Genomic DNA, 25,476 nt, shown 5'->3' on the forward strand with positions numbered 1-25,476 from the left:
CCCGCACTCACCATGGTACGCGCCCCCTCCGCGGCCCGACACCGGCCCCGCGCGCACCAACACCAGCCGCCCCCGGCCGCGCGCCCCTGGTCATGTGACCTTACGGGTTCCCCCAGGCCACGCCCACCCTCCGCGCCGGGACCACGCCCCGCCGCACGTGACCGCCCCCTGCAGCTCCCTGCCCGGGCCGGGAGGGCGCCGCCTGGCGGCCGGGAGGCGGCAGCGCTGTGGGGTCCCCTCAGGAGATCAGTGCGGTAATGAAGCTTTCCTTTCGGCAGGACTTCGCGCTCTTTTTCGGGACACGAGATTGGCCGGCTGCTGTAAAAGTGCAGGCGGCTCCCAGCGCACAAAGGGTTGGAATTTTTCCCCTCAGAGCACGATGACTTTCCCGCAGAGCCGGCTGTGCACCCATCACTGTTGTTCCCCCCACTGGGATGGCTGCTGCACGCACACACATGAAAAGGCAGTTCAGACCGAACAATGCTTTTAGTAAGCGAAAGCAGTAAAGATCTTAAGGCAGAGTTTTTATTGATGCTGGTTTAAAACCGTTTCATGGCTGTTGGGTCAGGCTCTGGGGAAGAGGCGAGGGAGCGGCACATGAGGACGATGTCTCCAGCCCTAGAGGAACAAATCCTCCTCCGACAGCTTTTCCTTCAGCTCGCTGCCCCGCAGGCTCTCCAGGAAGACAGGCAGCTTCGCCTCAGAGAAGCTGTCATTGTCACCGAGCCCCGACCCAGAGGCTGGCTCTGCTTCCACCATGGTATTGGACCCAGAGCCGGCATCCTCATCCGAGAGAGGGAATATGTCGCCCAGCTCCTGGTATCTCTTCATCCTGAAAGGCAGAGTGGCAACTTTCTCTCTCAGATGAACACATCAAAGCCTCACATTACCGTGGGCAAGCCACGCTGTGACAGGACTGTCGAGGCAGGAATAATACATTTTGGGGTGCTAGCATTAATGACAAGCACACAGCAAATGAACTCACAAGGACGGGTCTGCCATGGGAGGAAGGATCCTGTTGGCCCCACCAGAGGGCATGTAAAACCAGGGCCCCTGCTCTTCGATGCAGTTGGCAGACCAGGCGTCAGGCCGGCACCTCACCCTCTTGTACCTCGCTCTCTGCATCGGAGCACCTGATGGAATGAGCCACACATTGTCCACGAGGACCAGGACATCATTCACCAGGTCCTGTGAACTTTATCAGCACCTAATAAGGCTTAAAGGAGCAGATGACAGTAATTTGCGTGGCCCTGATTGCTCAACCTCCGGAAAAGTAAAGTAACCCTGAAGACTTTTTTTTAAAATGGCTACTGACATCCTAAGTGACATTTTTGTCATCAGAGACATCAGGCACATCTCGCACACGGCACCAGGAAGTCCTTGAAAAATCCCAGGGAATCCCCTCAGACACAGCACCAGGAAGTCCATGGCAAAGCACTGCTGTCACAGCAAGGCCCATCCCCAGCTCACAGTATGGCACAGCCATGGGGGACCTGGGGGCTCAGCCTCCTGCAGCTCTCCTTGGAGGTGGAGGTATGTGAAAATAATGTGAAAACCTCCGGGGGCAAGGCATCCAGCAGAGAGCTGGCTCCTGTGCTCTCCTTCCTCCGTTGGCTCCAGCTCTGCCTCTTCGAGTTCAACGGGTTGAGTTTTGGTGGGGACGTGAGAAACTCAGGCTGTGCCACGGGAGCAGGTTTGGGGTTTATGGAGGCTCTGGGAGCACTTGCCAGAGGTGAGACAGTTCAGGTGTCTCCTAGACACAACAAGGTTTTGTAAACCCAGGTTTTCAGTTCTGGTGCTCCCCAGGTGCCTGATTGGGGCTGTCACTGGAAATGTGGGTCTTCAAGAAATACCAAAATGACAAAATAAGGATCACATAATAAAGATAGGAGCAGTGACATTTCATCCTTCCTCTTGGTCTCATGTAATTAATTTGTTCAGAAACCTCCTGGTGCATTCTCAACCTGTTGGCATTTTATCTATTTTTTTCTCCGTTTCCTGGGAATATCTTCCCGTAATTACACTTCTCTGTTGCCCTATATATTTCCACAATGTACTGGATGACTTTCAGCTACCTCCTACACTCTTCTGTAAAAGAGAAAAGATCTCACGGGTGTAATTTCCTGCTGCTTCTACAGTATATTCCTTTTTCATACTTATTTTCTTCTCCTCGCCTGTTATTAAGAAGGTTTTTAATAATAACAGTGGCAACAAAATAAACAGCTGCAGCTGAAAAATTTGCAAATAAGCAACACAGAGCAAGCAGGCTATAATCCCTCAAAGACCAGCCTCAGAGTAGTAATGCATATTGAGAGCCTATCACTACCACAGCTTTGGCTGGTGGATAAATTATACTCTACATGCTTGAAGAGCAGTTTTTCTCTCACAAGAAACAAATCCATGGGGCAGGGCATCATGAATCAATATTTCCCTTTTGTCATTTTCGTGGTGTATGTTGCAATGTTTTACGGAATAAACCGTTTGGTTTCCTCATACTTACAACTAGTTTCCTTTCCTGCTCCCCCCAAAATGCAGACCGTAGGAGTTATGACATGGGGACTGTTACACACTATGTCTGTAACTCATAACTGAGTAACAGCAGTAACCACTATGAAAGGGACATTTAGGAAAATACATATTGAGATACATGGGCTGAAAACACACACACATGCAACAACATATTTTATGAAGTCTTTTCTGAAAAACTGAAATGCTCCAATTGCAAAAAGCACATTTTCTTGCCAGCCCCCCCCCAGAAAAAGAAACATTAGCAAAAAGACTTTCTGAGTAGATGTCATTACCCCCAAAAGAAGGCCAGTTTGTAAAATTTGGAGGCTGCTTACTTGGCCTCCACTGCATAGCCCAGAAAGAGGATTACCGCGAGAACAACCACCCCGTTTTACCTTGTGCCGTGTACCCCACAAAGAGGATTAAACAAACAGCCAGGAAAATCCTCCCGTTACATCTGATAAGGAGCTGCATCTTGGCTGGCATCCCTCTGCTCCAACCAGCCTTCACCACAGCGTCACACTGCAGAAATAAGACGCAGCCAGGAGATCGACTTTTAGAAAAAGTTTCCAAAACCTCAAACCCAACCCATAACCTGCGTCACCACTTCCTGATTGACGGGAGCGAGGCACGAACAGAAAAGCCCGGCACTGTGGCCTTCCTGCCTCCATCAGTCCAAATTAAAAGTTCCTTGCCTTCATCTCCTGTTTTGCCCAGGGAGGAAAGCGGACCCAGGACCCACGAGCTGGAATGAGGGTGGTGCTGCCAGCAGCCCATGGTCAAGGCACACATCCCACCCAGCCTCTGCCCAATGCTGAGAGGGCTCCAGAGTGAAAAAGCAGTGCTTGATGCTCCCTGATTTTTGGTCAACTGCATTTTTGTATTGGCACTGGCACTGCTTTTCCCTGCCTCAAGCCCTCACTAGTCCACCGGATGGGTTAGAAGCCAGCTACTCGCAGTCAGTACATGTTTCACCAACTGGGGAATCATCTTTTCCCACAGAAGTAAGTAAATTATCTCATGCCAGGCTTGGGGTTTTTTTTGACAGCAGAGTCATAGATATTTGCAGTAGAAGTGGAAAAATTTTTTTAAGTTAGTTAATATATTCTGGTAGAAACATATCAACTCCTTCTGGAAGAGCATAGGCAATTTGCTTGGCCAGATCATCACTGTGCGGTGCAAATGCCCCAGGGAATGTGGCTTTTGTGGGTTTGGATCACATGTGGCTCCACAAGGTACACATCTGAAAAGCCATGAAAGCTCTTACATAGACAGAAAAATAGAAGCTCCCTTTCAGCTAGCTCATACCTTTTGCTTGCCTTTTGGCTGTGATTAAAGCAGGCTTGAGTTCACTTCAGAAGAAATGACAAACAACGAGGTTATCAAAGCAGTGGAGGTTTTTCTCACTCGCACAGAGTGCTGCTGGATTAACTGGGGCACTGACGTGTGGGCCTGACGTGCTGCAGAACCTTGTTGGTCCTGGGGCTGATAGTGCAAGTTGTCTGTGGTAAATCTATTTTTATATGGTGGAAAGTCCACAGAGGCCCCCAGTGGGGATCTGGGCTGAGCAGTGGCTTTCCCCAGGGCATGGTGTTCCACCAAAACCCCACAAAGCAGCAGAAAAGACTCCAGCAGCTCCCTCCCCTCTCCAGGCTGGGATTTATTACTGGACTGAGGGATTGCATGTTCAGCTTTATGAGCCCCTGCACATGGGGTTTTTTCTCTGGCACGGGAAAAATAAGAGACTCAAACCAAGCAGGTGCAGAAGTACTCGTGTGCAGTAGTTTTTATTACTACCCTCATTTCTACTATGTCTTTTTAGCATCAGCTTTTCCTTTCACTTTTCTTTTCTTTTTTCTTTTCTCTTTTCCACTTTTTTCTCTTCTCTTCTCTTCTCATTTAAGGCAGTGCTCAGCACCAATAGGGAGCTGGGCAAACAGGGGAGGGAGATGATCAGCCCCCACTTGCTGGAGGCTGTGGAAACCATCCCTGCAGTAGCACCTCTCACTTTCCGCTGATCACGGGTACACGCTGCCCCGTTCCACACCCCTCCTCTGGCCACAAACAACCCCCCTGTGAGAAAGCAAAACTCCACTGGCTATTTTTGCCCTTTCCACCAGCCCAGGGCATTTTCCACCATGGCACTGGAAGCCCCATGGGATGCAGCCAGAGTGATGCCCACCTGTGGGCACGGTCATGGGCAAGTGGGAATTCTGCAGCAGCTGGAGGAGCTGCTGTGGGTAGGGGAGCTGCAAATTCCCTGTATCTGGAGGGAGATCTCGAGTTATCTGTCTTGTACCATCAGCTGATGGGGGAACTTGTAGCACTGGCAGTTTTGCTACACAGTTTTGTTATTTTTTCTGTGTCTGCAGCACGCCTCAGGAAATGAGATCGCTTTACAATTGGTAGCTGTGGGAAGTCCAAAGCAAATGTTTCACCCCTTTCACCCCTGTTCATCTGTGTAACAGGGCCCTGAAGCCTGCAGGGGGGGTCAGCCTGTGCCCATCTCCTGCCCTGCTGCGCTCTGCTGGTGCCCACACCCCACTGTGCTTGGCAAGTAAAGAGTTTTCCACCTTCCTACAAACACAGCAGTGATTGGAGACCTGGATCTGAAACAGTCTGGGATGTGCAGGAGTTAAAAGTAAAGCATGCCCTTTGTGCAGTGCCATGGGATGCCCAAGGAGCACTGTCTGTGAACCACTGAAGACACAGAATGAAAATAATCAGATCTAATTTGAAAAAATCTCATCTTGGGCTAGAGGCCACAAACTGCTGAAAGTTAACAAACTTTATTTTTTAAACAGGGAACAGCACATGAGCTAAACTATATTGGAACACTAACCTTGAAACGTGCCATGGCATGGCTATCAGAGTTTAAGAGAAAAAGGATTTGAAGTTAAATATTTTTAATCCACAGAGGAGAGCTCAGTCACCATACCAAGGTCAGCTACCTCAAATTTGCCTTCTATAAACTGTGAGAAAGATTCATAGGATAATGTTCTTCCTGCCTAGATCCTGTGTATGCAAACTGAAAGATTAAATATCCCAACAGAACAGGCCTACAAAAAGAAGCAAATAAATGAGCAGGTATTTGAGAGCACAGTTTGCTCCTGGAGCCTTGCTTACAGCTCCTGCACTGAAGTGCTGCCATTATTTTCAAATCACAGATTTCTTAACCTGCAAAGCTCTTGCTTTGCATTTTTGTAAGGCATTAATTTGGGGAGAGGGGAGAAGGCTGCCCTGACACTGTGCACCCAGACCTCTGAGCAGACACCCAATACTTTCCATTATGTGCCTGGAAAATGTGGGAGTAGTCTTAAACTACAATAAAGTGTGGAACTGCTCCTTAGTAGTAACCTTCAGGGCTGTTGTATCTCCCAGCTGGCTCAGGAGTAATCACTAACTTATAACATCACTGGATGAGGACTACCCTGCAGGAGTGCCTGGCACAAGGACATCTGCTCTGCTGACGGGGGCAGAATATGGGGCAAAAGGAAATCCCAGCAGGAGCCCAGAGGGGCATCACGGGGGTGTTTCAGCCAACTCATTGGACATCAACCCCTTCTCTGCTTGAGCCCAGGTCAATGCTGAGGGAGCAGACTGGCCCAGAGGAGTAGAATGGCATAGCAGTGTCAGGCCACTCCCTCTGCTGTTTTTCCTCAGCAGGCAGCACAGGTTTACTTTGCAGCCTGTGTTCCCGACAGGAGCCAGATGGACAGATGGACTCCCATGGGTGCAGGGGCACCCCCAGTCCTGCTGCTTATCAGGGAGGCTCGAAGGCAAGGCACTATCTGTCCAGGCAGGGTCCTGATAAAGAAGTTTCTGATTGACAACTGCTCAGAAATCAGATAAACCCTAGCTGCTGTGGGGTAGCTCTGCTCTCAGGGTCAGGTTTTCCCCTGCCTTAGCTGACAGGAGCTCAGCCCTGGCTTCCATGGGAATCCAGGCTGACCCCTGCACCCCTCCAACACTCATCCCCACTCATGGAGCAGCAAAGCCAGCAGACAGCTGGAGCTGGGGGGGGGTCCTGAAGTGCTGGTCCCTGCCTGTGATGCTCAGCTCTTTATTTGCTCTGCTGAGAAAGTACAAATACATATTTTTTACAGGCCACTGCTCTGGGGAGTAGCTGGTACAGAAAAGGCTACATATGTTACAAGCAGAGCTGGAAGCAAGAGCGAAGAGAGAATGATGGCAACAGAAAAAAACCAGGGGAGAATGTCTGAATGGCAGCTGGGTTCAACACAAGGAGCATTTGTTTTGCCCATCTTGACTTTTGGGAAGGCAGAACAATTCTCCTCCCCAACACTCACTGCTGAAGTGGGATGAGATTCATGAGACCTGGATATCCAACAGGCCCTGAGCACACTGGTCCATCTCAGGGAGTCCCCACGAGCTGCCCTAATAGGCAAAATCACCCTTGATGCCCTTCAGAAGTGAGCTCCCCTCCAGGCAGGCAGTCCAGCTAAGTTTAAGGATGCCTTTTGCCACCAGCTCATGTTCAACCAACCAACCTTTGGGGACTGAAAGCAAAAATCTCTCCTCTTCAAAAGAGCAAAGAGCTGGCAACCCTGAGAGAGATGTTTGGGTCCAGCTGGGGGGAATTCTAAATCCAGCCCTGAGTAAAAATTAATTCTTAACCTGGGTCACATCTGAGCTCAGCACCTGACCCTTGCTCACCCCTGCACCCCGAGCATCCCTCGGCCTCTCGTGCCACCACCTCTCTCCTCTGAGGGCAGCATCAGGGCCTGGGCCCTGCAGATAAGATTTGGATCTTGTAAGAAAGCACTGACGAAATTTATCACGTAGAAATCAGGCACTCACTGCCATCTAGATCTCACAGAAGAACAACTCCTTCTTTCTTCCCATGGTGAAGATCAACAAGTGCAGGGGGAGATCTTTGCTGGAAAGCCACAGCTAAATCAAAATTGAGCACAGCTGCTGACAGACAGGAAGCTGCCAACCACCTTTCCCCATCAGCAATCTCCTCTCTCTCCCAGAAACGTTAACTAAGCAACAGGCCTGTCCTTCAGGTGGAAAAAGCAGCTTTCCTTGCTGCTGGGAGTGCTGATTCTTGAGTGTGGAACCTGCTGGAGCACAGTGCAGCAGAAGGTTTTGGCTGGCAATTTAGGTCTACAGTTTAAAAGCAACAGCTTGGTAAGACACGACACAGCAGCCAAGCTCTGGTTACTGATTAGGGAGGCAATTTCAGCAGCTGACTGTCCTTTAAAACTCCATCCAGAGCAGCAGCAGCCCTCAGTGCAAGCAGGACCTGCACACTGGAGCAAGGGGTCACACAGGATTTGTTGAAAATGCCCCTAAACCCAGAATGAATTAATAAGGGAAAAAAGGATGGTGGCACAGAGACATTTTCAAAGCAAAGCCTGGTGCCCTGTTCCTGCAGTGCTTGTCAGGGAATGTGTTTTCACTGTGAACCAACTGGTGTTGCTGCGTGTTACTGGTTCAAGCCCAGCTACCCAGGAATTAGGCACAGCTATTTTTCCATCAGGTGGTTTCTCCAGCACAGGACAGTCTCACACGAGTGAGCTACCCTGCAGCTTTTAGATGCTTTTTGTCAGCCTTGGGTTCTTGCCCATAGATCCACACCAAGCAGCTCACCTTGCCTCCACTGCCTGCACAAGCTCATTTCTATGTACAGGCACCACTGGTGACACAGACAAACTTCACACCGTGTGTGGGGAGAAAGGATGTCAGTAAATTTGGGAAGATGAAGAGGAACTGGAAGCAGTGATTCTCCTGTGGAGGTCTCCCCATGAACCAGACCTAGTGCTCCCATCCTGTGTGTAAAGTGGAGCAGAGCTGGTGTTTGGGCTCCAGGTAACCAGCCTGGAGCTGTAGCTTTGTGATCTTCACTGAATCACTGGGGAAAGAGGTGAATTTATGTTTACATTAAAGAGAACAGTATTTTTTTCCTATCAACCAAAGGAGCTAGGCATTGCTTAGCTAGTTTTAAGCACATTTGATTTAGTAGAAGCATCCTTTAATTTTGAAATGTGACAGAAGAGAAAAATGAGGAAAAGCAGGAAAATCAGCTCTGCCACAGGAGCCTCTCCCAGCAGGACTGGCACTCCCCAGGCCCCCAAGCTCCTTCTGAAGGATCTGCTCTGTGCTCTCTGGGTGGATGCTGCTGCAGCACAAAGCAACAGGCCCCAAACTGCTGTTCCTCAGGTTCAGAAACTGCAGTGCTGACAAAGCTGCTCTGCCCCCTTACAAGATGAGCAAGATGATCCCTTTTGAAAACATCATTTGAATTAACTAAGAAAAAATATTTTTTTGTCTTTTCTTACTTCAAGGACTCAGGGGTCAGTTGCAGGGAAAGCTGAAGCCTGGGGCAAGATTCACCTCATGCAACATTTCCAGCAAAGGGTGCAGCAGGGAGGCCAGGACAGGCTGGCCAGGGAGGTGAGAGTCTCAAGACTCTTGCACTTGCAATACCTTGTGCCTTTGCAGAGAGAAGCAAAATTTTTCCATGAGCCCTATGTAACTTGGCAGCTCAGCACCATATGAAAACATTAAGGCAAAGCACATGGAGACATTAAAAAGTGTTTGACACCTATTTGCCAAAAGTTCCAGATGTGGACAGGCAAGATGGATAGCAGTGTCTGATACTTATCAGGTGTCATGCACATGCCATTGGCAAATATTTGATTTCAAAATAAACTTTACTAGCAGGGGATTATGTTTGTTTTTTTGTCCCCTCCTTGTCTGCAGACCATATGCTGGCACAATGCAGTATCTCAGTTTCTGTCTCCTTGTCTACACTAGAAATCACTTCTAATGATTCATCACTACCTCTGTTATTTAAAAAGTCCTGGAATTCAGGTGGGAGGAGGCTCTGGGCCCACCTGACTGCATTCTCTCATGGGCTGCTGTGAAAATCCTCTGGTGTTACCTGAATCCACTGGCAATCCAGAGATGGCCTCAGAGTGGTTTGAGACTCTCCTTGGGAACTTTTTGCTCTTGCTCCCTTCCAAGACAACTTAAGTATGCAGAAAATCAACTTGTTCATTCCTTTTTTTTGAAAAAAATGCATTTCACCCACAGATCTCAGAATAACTCTGACACAAGCACTTTGTACTCCTCTTACAGTATTCAGAGACTCACACCAGCTCACTCATCACATGCTTATCCCAGTGTTTCACTGAGCACTCATCCAATTCCTCTTTGTTTCTGCAGAAAATTGCATTTAAAAACTCACATAGAGAAATCCTTGCATCCTGGTCCAATGCTAACTAGTAAATTTCTTTCACAGCAACAATGAGCATGGAAAAAGACTTTGCTGTATTTTGTGCACACCAGATGCCAAAAACTCAAGCACTAAATATTTAAAATATTGCTATAAACACCCAAATTGTTAAAACCATTGGTGTTAAGGAACCACTTTATCAGTCACTCTCCCCAAACAAACAGTCAGTATCACAGACTCTTTTCTATTTTCTCTTCTGAATGGATGCAACACATTTTCCAAAGGTGCTGTGTTTCATATCCCAGCAGTCTGCCTGGCTCTTCAGCTGCAAAGGCACAGCCAAACAATGGTTTTGGAAAAAAGGCAGCCAGGCAATTAGTTGTTGTCAGGAAACCACTATTTTTGCACCTACCCGTGACAAGGAGGAGTTAGAAAAAAACTGCAAAATGAAACAGCACTAGGAGGCACTTTGGACAGAGTTCCTAGGAAGTACGTAAAAGCACTTTTCAAACTAAAAAATAATCATTTGTAGCAAGCTCTAAAACAGCCATAGATGTTGCAATAGAAGAGGAAAGAAAGTTGACAAATGCTTCTCACCACAACTTTATGCACTTGGCTTTATGGTAACAGTCTTTAGTTCTGTAATTTCAGCACTGCAGAAGGGTTTGCCTCATGAGCTGCCAGACCAGCTACATCCTCCTTTGCAGCACCACATCTGGGCATCTTACAAGGAGCAGTTCCACAGAAAACATCCAGGAAACACCAACTGTCTCGGTCTTTTTATAGAAACACACAAGTAAAGGCCATCTTTGCTCTCTCGGTGCTGAGCGAAAAGGGAACCCCAAACAAAAGCAAGATGGGTAAAGCCACACGTTCACAACATCACTGGGGTTTCTCCTTGTCTGGAGTCAAGGCTTCCACAGTATTTCTGGAAGTGGAAGCACCATCACACTGACACATCTCATGTGCTCACAGAGCAGGACCAAACCTCCCCAGGCAGGAGCTGTGGAAGCACAAATGAAGCCAAGCAGCCCGGGGAGCTTTGCCCACACAGAGGCAGCTCCCCTTGCATCACAGGGGACCTGCCTTCCTGCGCTAAGGGGAAGTGATGAGGCTGGCAGAATTCTGCCCACTGCCCCTGCTTCAGATGCCTTAAGAGCAACAGAGGTCACAGCAGGCAGCTCCTGCTGCTCTCCTCCAGAAAGCAGACACAAAGAGCCTGCTCTGACAGCCTTGTAGGAGACAACACGGCACTGGTTCCTTTCTCCCACAAAACACTGAAGCACAGCACAACCGTGCCCATCACTCCATTTTATGACACCTACCGTATCTCTAGCCTGCATAAGAATTAAGTGCTTCAATGAAACCCAAACTGGTTTTAATCAAACCAAATCAGTTCTCATGAGTGCTGCATGCTATTTGAAGAAGTACACTGAGGTTATAGCTCTGATCTCACACTTGACAGGAATTCTGCAGAAACTTGGACTTCTTGTAAATCTCGCTGCTTTATGCTGGCTAAGGAGAAAAAACTAGTAGAACAACAAAAAGGAGGTTTCAGTTGTAAGACGTTTTTGCTGTACAGAAAGGAATAGAATGCAGGTTAAACAGAGTTCACAGGAACCTAATCTTCAATTAATCTTTGAAATAAATGCCTGACCTCACACATACTTTACAGTTAAAACTCAACATTCCTGAAGGGAGCTTTGCTGCCTAATCCAACAAGCTCCCCACCTCCTTTTTTTTTTAACTAAATACAGAATCTTACATAAATTCATTCTCTCAAATCATTGAACAAACAGGAATTATTCAAAGGGTCTTCTTAAAAAGATATGCCTTAAAAGAAGCACAGCATAGTACTTTGTGCTGAGCATCTGGCACGATGCAGTCTCCAGTAATAAAACATAATTAGCTGGCAGAAGCCTTGAACATTTAGTCTAGGAGATGAACTGGCATAATTGCTTTCTGTAACTTCATATGCATTTATATGAAATGTATTTTTTTTAAAAGTTGGAAAGCCAAAGCGTTCTGGGTATCTTCAGAGGAGAGAGCTCCCCAAGCCACAGTGCCAATCACGCTGATTGTGCTGAAAAAGCTCTGATTCTTCTTAAATCAGGCCTTCTTAACTCTGGACCTACTCGTACCTGCCTGCTGAGCTCCCACTGGGGTTTTAGTGGATTCAGGGTGTTTCTCTGCACACCTGATGATGTGAAAATGGATACATCAAATTATTTAAAAGGATACATCACCCACACTTCATTCAGCTTTGCAGTTACCTGCAGGTAATTCTTCACACTTATTTTAGACCAGTATTTGAAGGGGGTGAAAAAAAAAGAATATTTTTTTATGCTAGGATAGCCCACAAACTATCCTCCTCTGAATTACAAGAAAACTAATGATGATGCTCTACAAAATTTGCTCAAAGACAAAAGTATAGAAGGAAAAAACCCCAAACAACTACTCCAAACATATATTGCTGCCTTCTACTTGAATATGAAACCAAAGTTAGTAGAAAAAAAATTTAATCTTTTTGTTTGTGGTAAAAGTGCACACTAGCTTTAACTGAAATCAGACAAAAACAATGTGCAATAGAGCCTGCTGAGAAATGTTTCACTGAGAAACTAGGGCTGTCTTACTTTCAGGCCACAGGAAAATCTGAATTAAAGATCTGACTGCAGAAATGAAACTCCTAGAGGCTGACTAGACAACTATTTAGTAAAACAGAAAAAACACACACAGGCACGTGCACTCACCCTCTCCCTGCCTCTACAGGCACACAAGTAGCTGGTCTCCTTTTGAGTTTTGCTACTGTTCATTTCCAGCACCCATTTTTTGTTGGCCTATTTGTTTGTGGTTAGCAGTCTAGCCTGCAGAATTCTCTGCAGAAGAGATTTTTACCATACATTTCAGATGTACATGCTTTCCCCACACACCCTTTAAGCAAATGTGATGTTTCCTCCCCTTCAACCTCCAGAAGAATCCAGCTGTTTTAACATTCCTTCAATGGCTCTTCCTTTGGATTCCTTCAACGGCCCCTAGTGCTGTGAACATCTTCCCACCCTGTCACCACGTCAGTGACAGGACTGCCAGTGCACTACTGCACAGTCACACTGTCCCTCCACCTGCCCCGTGTCCCCTGGAGGCTCTGGCATCATCTCCTGCTCTGCAGCTGGACCGTGTGCTCTGCCTGTATTTCATACATGCATATTCAGGCATGTATATCCTGTATTTCATCTCTAACAGCTTCAGAGAGCTCCCAGGTGCAGCTCCTGCTAAAACAGCACCTGGGCTCCCTGAGCAGCACAGAGTAAGAAGCCAGCCATGGCATCAAGCTGTGTTAGGCAAATGTCTGCAGCACTAGAGCACAGGATCTGTGAATGCTCTACGGTGTGTTAAGAGCAGAGTATCTCCTCCCACCACAAAAAGTTGGCTGCTTTTTGCTCTGGCTTCTGGCACTACAATTGCTCATGTGTTTTTAACAAAGACACTCATATGGAAACACGTTTACAACTACTTACTTTGGCCGAAGTTAAAACACGTATTGTATCTTAGTAAGACACAGGAAACAGAATTCCAAGGACTCTGAAGAAACATTTAGCCAAGCTAGTCCATTTATTGAGCCTATATCAACTGGTTTTGATTAACAAGGGAAAAGAACAACAAGCAACATACAAAATAAATACTGAAAACAAGTTCCCTTCACATTGATAAAGTTTTCTGGGGACAAACATTAGAAGAGATAAAATGCATTCTAGTTGGAAGAACGTGCCTCAGGTTTATAAGAAAAAAATTTCTTAAAGAAGATTCTCTTTAAAGAAACTATTTTCATACAGCACTACACTTAAGAACTGAATCATACACCAAAGAAAAAGCTGTGAGGGAGAAAAGGTTTATATTTACATATAGGACACACAGTACAAAGCATTAGCTGGACTTATACTTTACATTTAGAGTTCATACCATTAGTGTGGGTGAGCTACGGACCAGGAGAGCTCTGAGTTGTTCACAAGGTTACACTAGTGCAGGCTGTAGGTGGATGTCCCTGCAGACACCTGACTTCTATCAATCAGTAGGGAAGCTGTGCCACAACACTGGCCTGGACAGGTAACAGTTCTGAGAGTGCCCATTGCCTCCAAGGCAAGCATTTACACAAATGAAGACACCTTTGCTCTTAGCCTCTCCATGCTCGCTGGAAGAAGATTCACCATCTCCTTACTGAGTTCTAGCTCAGTTTCAATGGCAGGGACAGCATCTGGATACTTTTCACAATAGTCTACCAGAAATGAGTAATATTCCAATGATGTTTGCATATTTTCCAGTTGCTTTTTGCTATCTGAAGTAATAAGCTTACCATACAGTCGTGCAATGTGAAATTTAGCCACCATGGCAGGGCGAAGAACATCTTCCTCGAGTTTTTCAGGAAACACCTTATCAGGGTTCCTCAAAGAATCTAAGAAGAGCTCATAATATTTGATTGCAAACTGAGCCAGAGAATTAATTTTTTTAACTGTGTGTGAGTCTAGTTTCTCCAGCCTGTTACCAATAGCCACCTTTAAATCCATCATCTCATAATAGGTGTCAGCTAGCTCACACTGAAGCTGCCTGCAGATCAGCAGGTAGTACTGGGGGTTCAGGTCTGTATAGATGGGCTCCAGCATGTCTATTCTACGCTTGTGCATTTTGCAGCGCCTCTCATAGTCTTCTTCAAAGAAAGCAAGTACCTTAAACAAAGCACTGTGATCCTGAACAATTTCAATATGGTCAGTAACATAACCATCGACCTGAAAGAACTCTTTTGCCTCCTGAACATAGTTCTGACCAACCAGGAAGACTTCTCTGGCTTCTTGAAAATCTAAAGGATATATGCTGCTCACTTTCTCCTCCATGGCTAAGACAGAGTCACTTATATCACTTGTCCCAAAAAGGACAGCTTTTTTCCTGCCCTTCTCCTTCTCATCCTCTTCTTTTTTCCTTTGGGCTTTAAGTTCCAATTGCCTGTCTGGATCCAGCTCTCCTATGTTATCCTGAAATGAGAAAGCATGCTAATTAAAAACGAAAATGGCTTATAAAGGGAGACTGAATCATTTTGAGTCACTTCTGAAATATAAACTGGTGAGCAAGACAAAACAGAAATCGTTGATGTATGAGGCCTTATATTAACAAAACAATCATGTAACTTGCACTATCAATTTTGAAAAGACATAAAATTAAGGTGGTTCAGTCTCTGTACCCTGTGTGACAAAATAGCCAAAAGAATAAATGTTAAGCCCAAGGGCTCTGCTTCACAAAGCGTTTCAGCAAATGCTGGTTTAAACATCTGAAGAAATATTTAAATGAATTAAGTGAACTGAATCAAATCTGAATTAATCAAATGCTTGAATGAATGAGAACATCAGCACAGAAAACTGTTGCACATTAAGACAATGTTGTTACTAGCAGTTAAATAAGAAGGAATCTGTCGAATCAAGCTGCAAGAAAATGCAGCAGAGAGGAGGAAAATTTGTGAACTTACTGTAAAAGCGATGCACTGATCACTCCACAGAGCTGATCCCCTACCTGTTCTTACTCTTAAGTGCTGCATTGAAGTCAAAGCATACCATGAAACACTTGCTGCACTGCAAGCATTTATTGTTTTGCTCACTGGGCAATTGCTTATTCCTTGTTACCAACTGCAAACCGACTCCTCTTGCAAAGATCAAAGCAGGCTTAGTTTGCTGTTAGACAATGACAGCTACAGAACAGATCTTCTGTTACCTCAAGCAATTTGCGAGCGCTTTGCAGAAGATTCAGGCAATACTTAATCCAACACCTTGCAATTTCAGCTTTCCTCTCTGGAAGGTCCTGTTGGTCTGGCTCTGTTTCATATGCTGAATGGACATAAACACATAAAAACTTTAAGAGAAGTCCAGCACTCCAGCAAGACCCTCAAATGCTCCATGCAAAGAATGTACTTGTATTTAATTTTCCTCATGCTTAGACAGAAACATGTTCTCTATCTTAGTTTATGTAGTAGTTCTGTAAATTGTCATTTTTGTAGAAACCCGTACAGATTAACAAGGATTTGTCATGTATGAGCTCTGAAAATAAATAGAATAATGTATCTTCAAAAAGACCTTTCATCTTCAAGATGTTTTACTGGAAAAGGTTTCCAGGTCTCTTTGTAGTACAAGAAAGAAATCAGGATAATTCATTTTCTGAGCTTCAGTTGTCTGCCTAGTAATTGTTTCTGAGGATGGTAAGGGCATTTGCATTGCAATGGGCCCCAGATTTGCTACCAAAAAAGGGAACAAAATAGGGGAAACTGCCTTTGCTTAAGCTACCTGGTACAAATATAACATTTATTAGCTCTACAACTTCTGTATTTTTCTCCCAGAGTCTCCCCACTATCATAGACAGCAGCACTGCTGATATCTCAAGATAACATTTTCATAAACCAAACAGATTTCAACAAAACTCATTTCCCAGTCTCTCTGCAGAAGGCAGTGAGTTAGTGGAACAAGGACATTCCTACAGGACAGCAGCACTTCTGATCACCAAATAAAAAGCCAACTTCACACTCAGACCCACTGCACTCATTATCTTTCATTAGAGCAAATGAATTTCTTACTAAGGAATTAAGAACTGCTGCTAATCTAAGAAAAGGCAGATTTATTAATTATGTCTGTGCTCGCTTATAATCCAATTAACATGATAAAATGAAAGTGCTTGGGAATGGCCAATGCTGACTGTGTACTGGTCTTTCTGTAAGTCAGAGCCTTCTACAAGTCCACAGCCCAGCTCTCTGTCCCATGCAAAGGAAGGGAAGGTAGGATAAGCAATTATTCACCAAAACAAACGGGATTATCACTACTCCTATGTGGTACAGGAAGAAATCAAGACAGAACTTAGTTGACTCATTCTTGCTCCCTCTCCATGAATTAAAGCTCTATCAACTGGAAGCTTCTACTTGCCCAAGACAGACACAGAAGGGTGTGCTGTAGATAAGCAAAGCCTAGGCCTAAAACAGAGCACTGACACTATCACGGAAACACAGGTCCTTAAAACTAGGGTCAGTTCTCTCTCAGTTTCTTCTCCTGCCATTCACACTGGACTGCCAAGTTGTTCCTTTGCATCAAGGCCCAAACAACAAGGAGGGCAGCTACAACTCCAAAAACAGCCACTGATGAGGCTGCAGCATCCAGCAACAAAGACAACACAAGTACCCTCTGGATTTGGGGTTTTTAAAGCTGCAGATTTGCTCCCTCTTTTAAAGCTATTCCCAGGAAGCATCTGGGTTGGTTCACTGAATGACTGCCCTCTGATCACTGAGACAAACTGCATTTTTAGCACAGGTACAAAGCCAAATGGATGAGAGACATTGCCAATCTTGAAGTGGATATTGTTTTAAATTTCACTTTTACTAAATTACTGCTTTCTGAAACACCAGACACAAGCACTTTTTCTCAGAGGGTCTACAGAGTCAATCTTGAGCTGTAGTACCAGTCACTTTTCAGAAACATTCAACTCTATTAAAACATATTTTAGAAAATTAACACTGGGGTAAGTTTTGTACATTTTGTTAAACTTCGGTTTTAAACATTAACACATAGTGATGCTTAATTCACAATAATTTTATTCAAAAATTTTTTATAAACTCACAGTCTTCAGCAGATGGCACCTGTCCAGCTTGGCTGAAGATGACACTGGCTGCTGCTAGGCAGTGTCGAGCCTCCATAAAGCATTCCTGAGAGAAACAAAGCAGCATTTAGCAAAGGTGTGAGCAGCTCAAGCACTTGGCCAAACCCCTCACCTCAGACAGTGAGCATACATGACCACAAGGGAAATGACAGAACTGAGAGGCTCTGGAGCATATCCCCCAGGCACTGGAAGAAAACACAATTTTTCCACACCTATTACTGAATGCAGTATTTTCTAATCGTTTTTTCTGTACCACAGCCACAACACCAAGCCTTTCCTTTAATACTGGCTATGTGCACTGAATGCTCTGAGTGTTCTGGCTGCCCTGAGGTGCAGGAAGTGATGCCTTGTTGCAAACACTATCACACTACCACGGTGGGAACAGCCGGACACACCGCTCGACACCATGAGTCACATCTAGATTCCTTTACCCATATTTGGCAGTGCACTGTTAAATAACTAGTGCTACCAAAGCATCAAAAAGATATGGAAATTAGGAGTTACTACTGAAATTAGCATTAATTGCCTTAGGTAGGGCAGGAATCTTTCTAAGCATCAGAAAAGAGCATCTAAATAGCCTGGAATATAGAAATTCCTAAATAAAGCTTCCCGTGTTAGCACATCCTAACAGTATTGTTTAGAGTCAACACATGGCAAACAGCTACCAACTCACATACTCACTTTCATGTTCACATAGGTTCAAACAACTCTTGAGCACATGCTAAGGCACAAAGGACAACAATTTATTGTCAACAAGAAGCCATACCTTGGCCCTCAGATGCTTTTTATTTTCAAACTTCATTGTAAGAGAACAGCATAATAAAGAATTTTAAATTATTATAACCCCAAGGTTTACTTATGAACATGACATCACATCACTGCTAATATTTCATTAACTACAGAGCTTTTCTCATGTTTACAGCCCTGTTCATCTTCCCCACTGCCATCACAACCCCACAGGAAAGCCACCATGTCCTCTTTAGAAAAAACCTGACAGATGCCTCATGTCAGAAGACAACCTGTGGTTTTATAGGTGCACGTTTTCAACTCATCTTGGAGAGCTGTCTCAAAGAGCTGTCTGAACAACTGCTTCAGGTGACAGCTACACGAATGGTACAACTACAGCAGAAAAGCCCTGGATGTACCTTGGAGAGATAGTACTGTGACAAAGTGGCAGCGTTGCGAGCCCATTCCACCGGGCAGTAGCCACAGTACTCGAGCTGCCGCTTCAGGGTAGTGTGGCAATACTGAGCAGCCTTCTCAGTCATGTCCAGGTGCTGGTAGACTTGTGCCAGGTAATACAGAGTATGTGTGTAGGCTTTTTCAAATCTGGAAAAACAACAACAGTCTCTTTAGATGTTTTTCTTTTTCCTCCCTAAATGCTTACTCATAATTAAAAAAAAAATAAAGTAATAATAACATAAGTATGCTGCTTAACACCCACCTTTTGGATCTTTCTTGGTCTGTGAGTTTTTCTTCCTCTGCCATGAAATGTTCACTGGGATCCAGGGGAGGATTTCCATCCTGCAACGGTACATGACACATTCAGCAAACTACATTTCTGTGGCACAGTGCTCCCTCTCCTGGCTACACATCATTTACCATGCGCCAATCCCAAATTCAACAAAGCTTCACAAAACCTATCTCAGTGCCACTTCTCCAGAGCAATTCCACAACACTCAGGAGATTCAGAGGACGAAAGTCACAATTCCACACAGAATGACAAGGCTCACAGCCTGCAGGAGACTTCTGCTTATGTATGTTAAAGCAATGCATGCTGCCTGCACCAGAGATACTCAGCCTGCAGTCTCCAGGACTCTACTGGGCATCTTTATTTTGTACAATAACATTCTGGGCTTTGAGGCACCAATTTAATACCAAGCACGCCTTCAAGTGTGAAATATTCGTTTGCCCAGCTGCACTGAGCAGCAGCAAGAAAACATCCTGCAGGAAGTACTGCAGAGAACACCAAGTGCTGAGTGCTCAGCAGAGCTGCTGTGAAGACTGCTCTAAAGGGACTCCCAGAACCCACGAGCTGGCAAGATCATTTACTCAGACAAACAAATGAGACAACACACAACAATGTCTCTGCAGGATGAAGCTGCTAAACCTTCCTATCAGGCAGAACCTACACACAAGTTATTAGTGAATAGTGGTAGTTCCCATCATTAGAAGCACTTTTATGTTCTTCAAGCCACGAGTTCTGTCAGAATCCTTACACAGACAACTACACATCTTTTGGCATTGCTGTATCCAAATCTGCCTGAAGACAATTGTCAATAATGTTACCAGACAGCTCACAGGCAGTCCCAACAGATGAACATTGCTTATGGCAGAGCTTCATTAGCCTGGGCTTATCCCATTTCCTTGGCCATTGTGAGTAACTTCAGGTGCCAATTCTAAAACACCTCAAATGAAACCATCTTTTAAGGAGAGCTTTTCTCCCATTACACAGTGCATCCTGGAGGGTGTCCAACGTGTCTGCCAGCAACAAAGTCCAGGTTAGTATGCAGCTTGTCTAGCCCTTTCCTAACCACATTTCTGTCTTAGCCAAAGAGAAAGTAAAGTGACAAATAAAAATCTGTTTCAATAAATACTTTTCATGAGTTAATGCAGACTTAGGTAGGAACAGGAACAAGGGCAGAGAATACACTCACTTTACAGGGAAGAACACACACTATGTTTGTACTGCTTCTCATTAAAAATCCCTGAACAGACTCGTTTACTTGCTTTTAATACAAGTGTTTTACTCATCTTAAAAATGAGCAAATGTACCTGAAACACATAGTGACAAATAAACTAAAGCATGTTTAACCTACCAGAGGCATGCAGATTTTTATATATGATCTTTTAATCTGTAGGTCTTTGTTTACAACTCATTAGTTTTTATGAGATGAATTTATAACTCTTCCTCTTGTTTACTTTAGATGCAAATGTTCTAACAAGATTTGGAGTATATTCTGGCAAGACTAGAGCTATTCCTGCAAAGAAAAGAACTGAAATGACACAGTAAGCAAAATTCTTGCCTCCTTCCTGTATATCTACAGATCTATCTCTGATATAAGCCTTAGGCCTTTACTTACCCTCAGAAAGAGCTCTCCAACTCTTCCTTCCAAGTGGATTTCATTAGCCCAAGCTCTTTGCCTTGGTTTTGCTTTAGGGGGAGAAACCACCCTATCCAATTTTTTAAGTTAATTGGACCCAGTCAATAAACAACTAAATCCACCAGCTCAGGAAAATGTCTCCATCATCAGCAGTTTACCAAAGACTCCCTGAGAGGAAGGCTTCCTGACAGCCTAGAAATGGGGAATGTTACAAAAACTACATTCACATATTTATAATTTGTGAAACACAAATGCTGACATCATTGTATAAATCTGTGGCTTCTTCTAAAAGGAAGACTTAAAGCACAGTTATGTTTGACTTCATAATGCCTTGAACTGTAAGTGGTAAATAATGGTGGGGGAAAGTGAGGCAAGTGATCATCACGTATGAATAACCCTGGTGCTTTGGTTTTGTATAGGAAGTGCTTACAAAAGTGATGTAAGGTTTTTAGTTGTTAGAGAGCTGTATGTGTTTTTGTGAAAAAATACACATTAAAAATGAAAGAAATTTGGGATTTTTTTCTTCTTTTAGTTCGCAGTAAACTAACGAAAATTTTAGTTTTTGTTTCTTTACATTGTCAGTAAGAAAAAAAAAGTTATAAGAAGAGTGTGGCCACAGACAGCAATTCACAGCTTTCCCAGGCACTGTCCTGGGGAAGGCTGTGAGAAGATCAGAGGAAAGAATGAGAAGCAATTCTTATCTCCACTTGTTGCACCTGCTGTTGTGAACATGTGGAATGTTCTGGAGATTTGCTTACCAAAGGGTGGTTTCTTGATTGGCCAATGGTGATGGTGTTTGGATTCAAGGATCAACTGGGTCCACCTGTGTCATGAGTGAGGGTGAAGGGTTTTCTTGATAAGTAATTAATAATAAAGTGATTGATCAGCCTTCTGGGGATCATGGAGTCAATGCTAATTATTACCCTTTGGGGACACCTGGCAGCAACAGAAGTGTTCTAAAAGTTTTACTCTAATTCTTATTACTCTTTCTTTTAATTACTGTTAATATATTTTTCTTTACATCCTTTTAAACCTACTTTACCTTTCTCCTAATCCTACCTCAAAACAAGAAAAAATACACTTAACAATTAACCAACATTAAACCCACCACACTCTTTAATACATTAACCAAAAAATCTCAAATTAACAAACCAAAACCACTATACCTAGTCAGGCAGCAAAGTCCCAGAAGAAATATTCAGTAACCACTACTAACAAAAATTTAAAGTTTCAGAAAAGTCTACAGTGCAAATGTGAAGTGTACCTGGCAGCACTTTAATCCACTATACCATAGCACCAGTTTAATTTCATAATAACTGGAGCAAGTGCCAGATGCTTTTGGAAGTCATGTGATAGCTGGGGCTGGGTATAAATATCAAAGTTGAACATCAGGAATTAATTAGAGAGATGCAGTATCTCTGGTTAGCCCAACTGATCCAGAGGGCAGGAAATAAGCTGACAAGCTTTTCAGCACAAGTGGGGCTTTCTTCTAGATCCATTACCTCTCCTACCACTGTAGGCCAGCATGACTGCAAAGGTGGAAAGAGGGCAGTAACCAACCAATAAAAAAGTAAAAATCTCCACCAGTATAATGAGTACTCCAGACCAATTTCATGGTAAAACCTGAACTGAACCTGTAATTTCATGAAACTAAGGTCTGTCCAACCTATTCAGCTGAGCTGAGACACAGCTACTGCTTCTTGAAGGCCACAAATGTTTTTAGTTCACTCCAGAACTGTCCCTGAGGCAACTCAGTGTAGGAACAGCTTTGCAAAGAGCTTAAAAATAGCACAAGGCAGTCTTTGTAGGATCCACAGCAGAATCCACAGCTCAAAAGGTTGTTTAATATGCATGAGAGGGTTAGCTGTCTGTGAGATTGTCCTCTTGGATATGGAACTAAACTACTTGCCCCTGCAAAACACTGCACAGTCAGAGCAAACCATGCAAATATTAGTTTTGCTTCCTTTTCCCACTGAAAGCAATGGATATTCTTAATGCATTTCCAAGATAACATTTAGTAATAGTCCTCATCAAAATCCAAATTCTACCAGGTGTCAACTTTGGATTATTAAAGGGCTTTCAAAAGGGACCATTATTTTTGAGCAAAATTTTTCCTATTTTGAAATTAGCAAGTAATGTACTAATTTTCCTTGTCCTATAGCGCAGTACAACTTGTATCACTTGCCAAAAGCATCACAGCAGCCAGTATAAAGCACAGAAACTCAAAACTCCATTGCATGTTTATTTCAAAGATTACTTAAGCTGCAAGTGGAGGTGAAAGCAAGATGTCCCATGACATTAACACAGTACCTCTTTCATGTACTGATTATACAAGGCTTCTGCAGATTCCAGGTAAGTTTGTGCAGTTTCAATTTCATCCCTTTGAGACCACAGGATCCCCAGAATGTTCTAAAGGTAAAAGAAAAAAAAAATAGTCACACTCCATTTGAATCACACATTTTTTTCCAAACAATTGATCAATCTTCATCCTTATGTATGTGTGTGTTCTAATACAACGGATTTCAAGAAGCAGAAATTGAAAAGGGAGGTGGTTTTCACACAGCAAATTTCACATGAAAAATGCACCTCACAGTCCTTCTCTGTTTACTCTGCTACATAAGGACTAGTGTGTTTAAATAATGAGCTTTTTCCACAGAGTATGTTCTGCATCCAATTCACGCAGCTTTTATGTCACAAATTTCATAAAATGAGACAAGAAATCAGAAATTTGTTAACATGACTCCATAGAAAAAAGTTAACAAGAAAAAAATTGCTAGGAATGAATGCTTGTACATTTTCAACAATGGAAAGAGATTAAAAGCACCTCTGAGGTTCAAAGGTTATAGACTATTGCCTTCAAATTTAAATTAAAGCAACTGCATCTGTGGACTCAACTTTGACAAAAAGTACCCCTAATTTTATTAATATGATGGTGTTAATAATGATCTATGTCTGATGTGCTAATTTAAATCCTAGGCAGTGCTGTTGCAAAACTCAAGAGGGCTAAAAAAAAACCCAAAAACCTTCAAAATAATTAGAATGTGTAGCTGTATGCCAGCCCTGTGCCCCTTTCAATTCCACTCCTCTATTTTTATAAGAAAGCACAGCACATGCTGTTTATGAACTGGAACACTTTGCCGAAGGCCAAGCAGTGGAACAAACCAGATCGCATTAGACAGAGACTGGGAAACACAATCTTATGCAAAAGCTCAGCAATCAGAAGTGGGGATAAAGACAGAAGCCCAGCAGGAAAAATGAATGCTTCTTCCTACAAAACAGCAGTGAGTGCCGTGGCAACACACTGCAGACAGCCCAGAAGGTGGAGATGACGGCAGCCACCGCTTTTGAACCAGAACTGGTTTAAATTAAGTACTCAAGCCTGTTCCAGCCCTTGGGAGCGAGGGCTGAGGGTTCCTTTCCCGGCGCTGGGCTCAGCCCCACCCCTCAGGACAGAGCCAGGTAGGAGCAGAGCCAGCACTGCTGGACCACAGCACCCTCACCATGGCAAACCTCATCCTGAGGGCCCCAAAGCGGTGAAGCGCGTGCAGACTTTGGGCTGACAGAGAGAAGAGCTGCCCTCCAGCACACAGCTCAGAAGCACGGTGGAATCTCTAGTCCTGAGCCACAAGGGCCATATCTCCCCAGGAACGTGGGGGAAGATGTTATTTACTCCAGCTGGAGCAATCTCCTTACCTTCCCAAGGATAAGGGGTTTGTAGGAGTGCATCCAAACCCTCATGCTGAAGGACAAGGAGCAGACAGAACCTCACTGTCCCAGACAACTCAGCCCATTTAACCAGTGTAAGACAAGTCATCATTTCACTTCCACCTTTCCATGTCAGCCCACAGCTCCTTGACAGTTGGATGAGGAAGCACTATGGAGCCTTCCCTAATTAGGGCAACCATTTTTGACATAAATATCTAAATAACTGCTCTCTTTCATGCACTAGATTCATTGACCATGACAAAGTGATCAAGTAAAGGCCCTTCTGTGAATCTTCATGTAGCAAGAACTAATTTTGATTATTCCCTTCTTCAGAATAAAGAGAAAATGTTATTACTTCAAACACCAACAAAACTGTATTTATCCATCTGAGACAAAACGTAATAGCTTAAAATATAACAGGCAATGCTGAAAAACAAACACTTTATCGTTTCAGGATAATGCATCAATAAAAGCAGCTCCCAATGTCACTTTGACAACCAATGAGTTAATGTATCACAAATAAATTTTGGATGTAGTGAAGTCTTTTTCTAGTTTATTCTTGCACAGTTCTCACAAGTTTTGTCTCGGTCTGTCCAGAAAAGCACGCTGATCTATCAACACCCAGTTTGAATGAGAACATATTTTAGATGCTCTGCACGCCCTGAGGCGCCAGCAGGAGGCTCAAATCAGAAAAGCATCCCTCCAACAACCACCACCGGCGAATGATTCCCCCCAGCCAGAACTGAAGGCCAGGGCCGCTCTGTTTATCAGGGTTAAACGGGGTGCCCTGCATCTCCTGGCGGTGCCCTGCAGAGCAGCCGGCCCAGCCCGGGGACAAGGCCCCGCTCCGCCGGAGCCCCCCGCCCCACGGCAGCCCCTGCGGCCTCCCCAGCCCACCTGGGCCTGTATGTAGAGGGACACGCAGTCCGGGGAGAGGCGGTGCGGCTCCAGGAGCTGCGTGCAGCGCTGCAGGTGCTCGTCGCCGGCCGACAGCTCCTCGGTGTCCGTGTGGTTGACGCCCAGCTCGTACTCCAGCACGGCCCGCCGCACGGCCAGCACCGCCTCGCCGCCCTCCTCGGCGGCGCTCAGCAGCTGCTTCACCTCCTGCAGCAGCGCCCGGGCGCTGTACTTGGAGCGGTACGGCTCCGTCTCGGGGTCCTTGAGGGACTCCACGGCCGAGAGCGTGCGGGCGGCGCGGAACTTCTCGCACATCGCGGGCCACCCTCCGCCCGGCGCCGCCATCTTCCCGCCTGCCCGCCCCGCCCCGCGCCGCCCGGCGCG

General features: G+C 44.8%; 3 protein-coding genes across 3 annotated transcripts in view; all 3 read right to left on the reverse strand.

Annotated features, from left to right (window-relative positions):
* Positions 1-107, reverse strand: part of VPS26A (VPS26, retromer complex component A) — a 12,970-nt gene extending 12,863 nt beyond the window's left edge. Inside the window, exon 1 of the mRNA XM_041490069.1 lies at positions 12-107. Within this exon, the coding sequence (XP_041346003.1) occupies positions 12-14 (3 nt within the window). The 5' untranslated portion in view covers positions 15-107. The remainder of the gene's footprint in view (positions 1-11) is intronic.
* Positions 108-499: 392 nt separating this feature from the next.
* On the reverse strand, positions 500-3,039 carry SRGN (serglycin). The gene is made up of 3 exons (XM_041490085.1): positions 2,904-3,039; positions 986-1,133; positions 500-832 (listed from the first exon to the last, which is right to left on the reverse strand). The coding sequence occupies exons 1-3, from the start codon at positions 2,992-2,994 to the stop codon at positions 619-621; spliced, it is 453 nt and encodes a 150-aa protein (XP_041346019.1). The 5' UTR covers positions 2,995-3,039; the 3' UTR covers positions 500-618.
* A 10,263-nt stretch (positions 3,040-13,302) lies between these two features.
* LOC121365673 (kinesin family binding protein) lies at positions 13,303-25,466 on the reverse strand. The gene is made up of 7 exons (XM_041490058.1): positions 25,093-25,466; positions 22,801-22,899; positions 18,831-18,910; positions 18,532-18,715; positions 17,348-17,432; positions 15,464-15,576; positions 13,303-14,733 (listed from the first exon to the last, which is right to left on the reverse strand). Exons 1-7 carry the CDS (start codon positions 25,435-25,437, stop codon positions 13,855-13,857), a joined length of 1,785 nt encoding a protein of 594 aa, XP_041345992.1. The 5' UTR covers positions 25,438-25,466; the 3' UTR covers positions 13,303-13,854.
* Positions 25,467-25,476: the final 10 nt, after the last annotated feature.

This window comes from Pyrgilauda ruficollis, unplaced genomic scaffold, assembly GCF_017590135.1.
Source record: "Pyrgilauda ruficollis isolate IOZ18807 unplaced genomic scaffold, ASM1759013v1 scaffold98, whole genome shotgun sequence".
Classification (NCBI taxonomy): domain Eukaryota; kingdom Metazoa; phylum Chordata; class Aves; order Passeriformes; family Passeridae; genus Pyrgilauda; species Pyrgilauda ruficollis.